The sequence below is a fragment of the Egretta garzetta genome, unplaced genomic scaffold (genome assembly GCF_000687185.1).
Source record: "Egretta garzetta isolate BGI_Z169 unplaced genomic scaffold, ASM68718v1 scaffold367, whole genome shotgun sequence".
NCBI classification, from domain to species: domain Eukaryota; kingdom Metazoa; phylum Chordata; class Aves; order Pelecaniformes; family Ardeidae; genus Egretta; species Egretta garzetta.
In genome coordinates this window covers 2,665,418-2,674,129 of record NW_009260192.1, presented here as the reverse complement: position 1 = coordinate 2,674,129, position 8,712 = coordinate 2,665,418, and the positions used below count along the sequence as shown (strand labels likewise).

At 42.6% G+C, this 8,712-nt stretch overlaps 1 protein-coding gene across 1 annotated transcript in view; it reads left to right on the top strand.

The window, feature by feature from the left end:
• Positions 1-4,287: 4,287 nt before the first annotated feature.
• The window catches only part of IFT57 (intraflagellar transport 57), a 23,959-nt gene continuing 19,534 nt past the window's right edge, over positions 4,288-8,712 (top strand). The window contains exon 1 of the mRNA XM_035897583.1: positions 4,288-4,308. Coding sequence (XP_035753476.1) covers positions 4,288-4,308 — 21 coding nt within the window. The remainder of the gene's footprint in view (positions 4,309-8,712) is intronic.

Here is an 8,712-nt window from a genome sequence, read left to right as displayed (position 1 = left end):
AGGTTATCCTCCCCCTCTACTCTGCCCTGGTGAGACCCCACCTGGAGTACTGTGTCCAGTTCTGGGCTCCCCGGTTCAAGAAAGATGAGGAACTCCTAGAGCGAGTTCAGAGGGGAGCAAAAAGGATGATTAAGGGACTGGAGCATCTCCCCTGTGAGGAAAGGCTGAGAGAGTTGGGCTTGTTCAGCCTGAAGAAGAGAAGACTGAGAGGGAACCTCATCAACACATACAAATATCTTAAGGGTGGATGTCACGAGGATGGAGCCAGACTCTTCTCAGTGGTGCCCAGCGACAGGACAAGGGGCAATGGGCACAAAGTGAAACATAAGAGGTTTCAGTTGAATATGAGGAAGAACTTCTTTACTTCGAGGGTGACGGAGCACTGGAACAGGCTGCCCAGGGGGTTGTGGAGTCTCCTTCTCTGGAGATATTCAAAGCCTGCCTGGATGGTGTCCTGTGCAACCTGCTCTGGGTGAACCTGCTTTAGCAGGGGGGTTGGACTGGATGATCTCCCGAGGTCCCTTCCAACCCTTGCCATTCTGTGATTCTGTGATATTTCACTGTTCTGATATCATATTCAAATATCACAGTATGCTTTAGAAGCATCTGAAGATTTTAAAAGCAAACATGTCTTTCCTTAAAGAAATAAAACTATCTAATTGGTATTAGCTATACTTATGAAAATTATTTGGTTTTCATTTGCCTATTTCTCCTCTAATTGGGGGGCTCATTAATAAAAGGGATTCAGCCTAGTCTAAGTTACTGTGTAAAGTAGCATGAAATTCCACGCTGGGAGCAGAGAGAAAATGCAACTAATCAGATACCTGCACATTTAAAGCAAAAGGGTAAAGCGTTACAACATAATTTAATTAAATTAACAAAAAGATTTATATAGTTAGTAACAACTTTCAGCTATGGTGGATTTAAGTATTTTACCTGTCTGTGTGGAACACTTACAATTAATGACTAGCTTTAAAAAAAAGGAAGGGGAAGGAAAGAGCAGGTAAGTGGAACTAATAGCTAATGTATAAAATACTAACGTAAGACAAATTAATATCATAGCACAACTATCAATTTGACAGCAGGGATTTGCTCCAAAGGAAGGAAAACCAGAGGAGGCTGTGGTGGCTGGCAGTCTGATGGAGGGGAAACTAATAGGTTATTTTGATGTGGTATAACCACACTTGGTTTCTGTTTGTGGGGCTGAATGAACAGAGGTGTGGGGCTGAAAACCATGAGGACAAAAGAAAACAAACTTGTACCCCATGCTGCTATTATATAAGGAAAAGGAAAGCAGTATATTTTCAAAATGTTACAGGGAGAAGGTAGACTGATGTAAACAAAAGTGTAGTGAAAGGTACCACCTTCTCCTGTGGATCAGAAAGATAGATTAACAACATAGACACTTACAGTGCATTTGTTACCTGCTTTGAAGCCATAATTGAAACCTTCTGTATTGTAATCTATTGTATGTAAATTAGAAACTGCACTCTTGTTCTGAATCATATGCAGTGGATTAGTAAGTGAGAGTGTCTGGGCACACTTTAGGGGGAAATCCAGGGCAGTGGCCATGCACATCTCACAAGGGAATTGCTCTTACATTGCTCTTGATCAAATTAAAAAATATTTCCTAAGAGACAGGAGAGGTTGAAAAGTACCAGTTATTCACTTGAACTGAATTTCTACTGAAATTCAGGAGGAGGACAAAACAGAGCGTTGAAATGTCACAGCCCTGTGTTTCCTTAACTAACAAAATGAGCTGCTGTTGGCTCAAATGCAAGCTTGCTGCTCTCCACTCCCACACACCCCCAGCTCTCAACCTTCGCTTAAGAATGCACTCAAAGAGAAGTACAATGAAAGCATCAAACAGTACTGAAAAAACTCTCACAAAAGATGGGGAATGGACCGAGTAAGGGACGTATGCCCCTAGAGCAGCAGGCAAACCTTCCCCTCCCTCATATATAACCCACAGCTTCATTAAGGTTTCCATGTATTTTGTCTGAGTTCATTCTTTTCCTGGTAAGAGTGCAAAGTTTGATTAGTATGCACCTCTTGAAACATGAAACTGATATGGAAAAAATGTCCAGAGTAAAGCTAACTTACACAAGTGTGAGCTACCACCTCTTATCCCTGCTGCTTGGACAGATGCTGCCTTGTAACAGATGAGTTTCAAAGAGGAAGGTGCTTCTTTTTGCACCATCCCATATCTGTGTTGCCCCACTGCAGAAATACTGGATTTAATTTGGCTCTGAAACTAGCTGTGCCATTCAGTAACGATGCAGGAAGAGACTTCCATTCGTTCCTACCTTGCATCTTCCACTCAGCAGTCCACTCTTCATGAGGGAGACGAATAGAACAGTAGTAAGGATCAGTTGTGTTTATAATGTTCTGGTCACTTCTAAGAGAATAGAGAACTCCATCCCTGGTTTCATGATGACCTGTTTCTTGGATGGATGTATTGCCTCGTACCCAAGATATACGTGGTGCTGGGTAAGTGAAAAAGGCATAGCACTTCAGCGTCCTTTTTGTGTCTGTCTTTTGGTATTCCAATGCATAATAAGAGGGAACTGTAGATTAAAAAAAAAAATTTAAAAAGTCCTACAACCTTCAAAATAATTTTTAACTTGAAGTGACTAGTCTTTTGAAAAAACATTGGAGAGAGTAAAGGTAACTGAGAACAAAATTTAATCTTTGATTTCTGAAGAAAGCATAGCACTACTTACTGTCAATGCCAGGGTCTATACTGTTCTGAGGAGCCACATAATGTTTTAAAACTCAACATACTACCTAGTTACCCTTTAGAAATCACGGTGCAGTAGGTTATGAGAACAATTGCTGCACTGAAATTTTTCAACTCATGTTACAGCATTTCACCGCGGAAAATGAATTACCTGAATTGCCATCAGGCAATGAATTGCCATCAGGCCCAAAAGGTGCTCTGTTGGGTTGGAGGATTATGATTCCATGTGAGAAATTACATGAGAAAATCTGTTGGTGTAATCCCATTTCCACTGGTGTAAGCCAAGCCGTTTTGATGTCTTACTGACCTTTTATGCGCAGAGTGACTTCCACTTTTGTGCTATCTTGCTGTGTTCCCACATAGCAGGAATAGGAGCCCTCATCAGTCAAGGTCAAGTTACTAAGCTTCAAGGAGGCGTTTCCACTAGGAATGTTCTCATGGAAAAGGTGTGTTCTGTGTCTGTAATCCGGGTCTTGTTCTGCCAGCTGATCGCTCTGGTAGTAGTAGCTGTGCACATTTTTGCCTCCTTTCTTCCAGTAAATCACTTCATCATTCCCAGGTGAGAAAGGACAAGGGAGGATGCAATCCTTAGAAAACAGCCCTGTTACTGTTTCCTGTGCTGTAAAACCTAAAGCCCATTAAGTGAAAATGAATAAGTTAAATCTAGTCTACAAGCATATTTCTGCCCCTCCTTATCCCTGACAAAAAAATGCTCTGCAGCACATTTCTACTGAGCGTGCCAACAGCTCTTTCACAGCTTTTCTGTGACGTGAGTCTCTGGGACAGCAAGGGTCTCCATTCAGTTTAATCAATATTATAACACAGAGCTCTGGTCTTTGAACTTATAATCACTTTAAGTAGATATCCTCAGTGAGCGCCTGCCTATTCAAATCAGCGCACCACCACCCGAGCTTCGAATGCATTTCCAAAAGCACCACCTTCAACCTCAAAACCTTTTGAGCTGCAGCTTGCTATTTCATACAACAAATGTTCATAGTGCCGTGTTGCAATGACCTGGGTTACTAATTACTTCACGAAGCGCCAAGCAGTTGCACCATCACAGAAAAAAAAAAGAAAGGACATGACAGTGTAACCAGCAGGAAAGACAGGACTTCTTGAAACAGTTTCACCGCCACAGATAGTGTCAGGAAGCTCTGTCCCAGAGATAATTAAGGTGTGGATTCCTCAAAATTAATTCTCACAAGTGGTAGCATCTGGTTGCTTTTAACATTTAATTTAGGCCTTACTGGCATAAAAGAACAATTTTAAATTAGTCTTCTTAAAAACTTACTCCATTAACTTAGCATTGCCATATGGACCTGCTTGGCAAGGTCAGACAACCCGTTAGGCCGGTAGCGAGTGCCCTGCTGCAGCCGTCTTCCAAGAAATTTTGATGCCCTCTCCAGCTCAGCCGGCAGGGCAATCCAGATGACTTTTCCTCAGCCATCTCAGCGCAAAGTCAACCAAGGTGCTTAAAACCATTCTCAGTACGAACTGACAACTACTGCCTGCTGAGCAGGCACACGACATGCTCCACCAGCCAAGCCATGGCGCAGAAACGTGGGCAGGTACCAGTGTGGGTGCTCAACATGCTCGATGGCCATGGCCATCTGTGCAGCCATCTTTCGCTTCGGCAATGTCTTACATTACCCCAAACAGCTTCTTTACCATTAATAAACAGTGTTTGAATTAATTAACTCCCCCTGTTAAAAAACGAGTAATAATTGTCATCTTTATTGTTTTTCATAAACAATAGAGCTAAAACCTACCCCAAAGCATAGCACTTATGTGAAATAAGGAGATGAGAAAAGATGGTATTTTCTGTCCCTTCATGTCTTCTTTGGTTCACAGCAGACTCACGGCAAACTGAGAACATAAAAAGAGGGGAGAAAACTTGTTTAAGTGCAGGTAAAAGACATATCCTAATTATATAATTTCCTTTGTACAGCTTATTACGGATTATAGCCCTTTGTATCATGTTTTTTGTTTGCAACAGTCTTGGCCCAAATTTTTGGCCTTAAGGCCATTATGTAGTACTATACGTTTCAGAATGGTTGAGGCCCTCTCATTACCATGTAATCCTTTGCAGATTGATATTCTTTTAGTTTTAACAAATAGGAAGTGTTCACCTTCAGTGTTCTTACAGGGCTAGGGAGCATTAATCTTCATCATTCATGAACAAGACACCAAGGAAAAATGGTCAAGTACAATTTCCAAAAGGTTGTAAGATGTCACTTGTCAAGCCAGATTTTTCTACTTCCTAAAATATATTTCTGATTACTGCAACATTTGACTTTTGGAGGTGGGAAATTTGCCTGCGTTTGTAAATACTGCAAATATAAAGAACTTTTCACACTTTACTCCTCACCAGACCAAAAGGGCATCAGCTGAACTTCCAAATATATGTGTATGGATGTCTAGGGTAGTAATGCAAAGAAGGAGGTTCCCCCATCGTATCTTCTGGTTTGTCTGTTAAATAACGATGAACTGGAAGCTCTTGTGCACAACAACAACAAAAAAAATCATCATCTTATAACTGATAGCCCACGCTATTCCTCTACCCAGGCACACTATTCTAAAATACAGCGTACCGCAGTAGAGAAATTACCTCATGAATCAAACAGCTTGAAAAGAGTCTAAAGAGCTTCCCCTAGTCCTCTTCCTCTCCCCAAAGGACAGCTATAGGTACCATTCCTGACTTACAAAGGGCACAGGTTTAACCAAGCTTGCTAGCCAGTTCTTTTAATACTAACAAATAATTTTGACTGGTGCATGTCACTGTATTTGTGGTGGATGTGAATCTTGCATCTCAAGGATTTTTGCAGGTTATTTCTTTTGTAAAGCTAGTGTGATTATTTTATGTATTCTCACTTTTCTGTTAGGGAAAAAAAAACCAACAGAGGGGCACCAAAATATTAAACCTGAGACAGAGATGATAGAAGAGTGAAACAAACACGATATATATTTTTATTCCATGTTAACAACAATTGCCAGTGTTTGCCGCCTTCTCCTCCTTGCCTTGTCAAGCATTGTACATCATGTTCTATTGGATTTTTTGCTCGTTTGTCCATCACTTCCAACTTGATTTATACAGTACATTGTGCTTGATGTTTGAATTTCAGAAACTGCCATCGGTGCTAAGTTTCCCTTAGTGAGTGATCTGCCATGTTTTATAGACCTCCTGTGCAGTTTGGCAGCGATGCTCTTGAGAGTAACATGGTCCCAACAGTACCTCTGCGATGCCTTTGGGGCTGCATCAAGGAGTGCAGCCTGGACAGCGCAGGCTGCCTCGCACCTTCTAGCTGTAACCCGTAACGCCATACCGAAACACAGAATTATAACAGGTTATTTGAAAGTTTTTATGTTCAGCACAAGTCTTAGCTTTGGATCTCCTGGCTGTAGTGTGTTGAGAAAAATGTTTGCTGGTTTGTAGAAAAAACTGAGGAGTGCAGGATCTGGCCAGTCCTCTTCGGACCCGGGTCTGGGACCTTACAACCATAAAGTATATGTATGCTGATAGTTAAGAGTCACACTGCAAAGTACTGAATAGACATGCTTTTTCTGTAAATGGCACAACCAAGAAATCACACCCTAAGGCTTTGTAGTGCAATATCAATATGAAATTATTCATACAGACAGCGTACAACTAGAATGAAGATCACTATAGTCACGTCAGTTACTGATGCTCTAGTTTTCAGAAGACTTGATTTCATACAGAACCACCACAGGCCCAACCAGACAGCAGCTCAGTCAGGGTTCCTGAGAACAAGGCAAGGCACTAAAATGCATCTTCTGAGACATGCAGCGAAGCCAAGCACCAAACAGCTTGGAGAGCGGTAGGGGCAACACTGCATTTGCTTTGCCCACTAAAGAAACGAACATCAGATGGCACATGCTCTCTTTTTCTTCTGTTAGTCTGGCCAAACCACACGTCCTACATCCCGCATCATCTTTGAACTTTGCATTTGATCTGAACCCTGATCAGAGCACTCTCCTAGCACACAGGCATCGGGTTCAATCTCTGCTCAGTTAACTTTGTGACTTGCTTTGGGAGCAGCCACACATGTTGTAATGTTCTCCTAATCCTGCCAAACAAAACTTATTTATTCTGTAGCAAAAAGGATTCTGATTAATTCCTTTTCAAGGTAACTTAACAACAGCACATTTAAAGCACACACACACGTCTGAGGACTGGAAACACCCGAGGACTTCAAGTTGTACCAACAAGCAAACAAGAAAAACAAATGCGTAAAGTTCTAAAAAACTCACACTAGCCACAATGATGCTAGCTTTCCAGAATTTCCCCACTGAATCTTCAGGATGCATTTTCTGTAGTAGAAAAGAAAACAAATTCTCTGCCTCTCTCCAATGAAACCCTTATGACTTAAATGCTAACTCTATACTTCAGTTGTTGAGAAATACTCCCAAAGGAAGAAGGTTCCCGCATTCTAATAATCCAAAACTGTCTTAGGAAGTAGACCAAAAATACTGTGTTTTATCTCAATATACACATCTCATATTCCCCACCTCCCCCACCCCGTACACTTAAAACACCATAGAGCTGTTAAAAGAGCAGTGGGGGTTTTTTTTACCTCTTCTTGATTTCACAAGTAGCCAAAAAATTCAGTTTTTCTGTTTCAGGTGTCTTGCAAGGCAGGGTTTATATATAAAAAAATAAAATGAATCTACAGCTCGCTCAAAGCCATGGAAATCTGCCTCCTCCCTGCTGCTTTCACAGCCACACCTACACATACCAGAGCTCAAGTATTAACATACAAGTTCATTCCTGTCCCAAATGAAAGCCTTGGGTTCCACAGTATGAACCCCATTTCTATACATGTGAAGCTTCCATACCTTTTGCGTTCACTTCTCCCTCTTTGGGCTTAAAAAGCTTTTTCTCTTAACGATTTCTTTTGCCTGGCTTTGTTGAACAAACGCTTTAATGAGAAATCCTGCAAGCTGTAACGGAGTAACTGAAGGAATCAGTTGTTGTCAGAAATGTGATTTCTACAGCAGTGGTAATGCCACTTGGGGCCACTTGGACGTTACGAAAGCATGAGCACTGCAGCTGCAGTAGAGACCACCAATTCTCTTACTGAGGCAGAGTACAGGAACCTGATGTAGGGAGTGAGGTAAATTCTGTACGAGCCCAGGACAAAAAGAACGTAAGATACAAATTCGCCCGGCACCTTTCTCAGAAAGCTGGTAATCTGAAACAAGAACAACAGCTGCCTTGGGCTGCCTGCAGGGTTAGGTATTTCTAACAATATTTCTAACAAATTTTCTAACAATATTTCTCTAGTGCTTCAATTTCTCTGAACAATTCAGCCTCATCTATGCTATTTGATTTCCAACAGAAGAAACCCATAGAACGACTCAAGTATTTTAGGGAGGAGGGCTTACAAAAGAAACAAAACCCAAGAAGAAGCGAAAGGAAGCGGTGCCTGTCCTCAAAGACCCCAGCTGGTGCTAGCAGTACACAGGTGAGGGGTCTCCAGAATTCCTGGGAGAAACACCTTGCCCACCCTGCTCTCTCTCCACCTACCTACCTACCTACCTACCCACCCACCCATCCATCCATCCACCCATCCACCCATCCATCCACCCACCCACAGCAGTTCCAGCTGGCAACCGTGGCTGGCCTCCAGCTGCAACTCCTCTTGCTCGCAAGACTTACTCTTCCACACGGCCTGCCGGTAACTACCTCACCTCAGGCTAGGAGCTCTGCTATCAGCTACCGGCAGGTATAGCTGCTGCCTCAGCTCAGCCTGCGTGGCGTAACACGCTCACGCCTTAATATGACATCGGGTAAATGTGCAACGAAGGAAATGACACGCATGCCCTCAGACACAGGCCCTCACAAACACAGCCCAAGGTTGAGTCACCCGGGGGGCAAAGGGCCACGCTCCCCGCCTGTTGAAGGGTGACTGCGGGCCAGGACTGACGCCGCGAGGCTTCATCCGCTGCGAGCA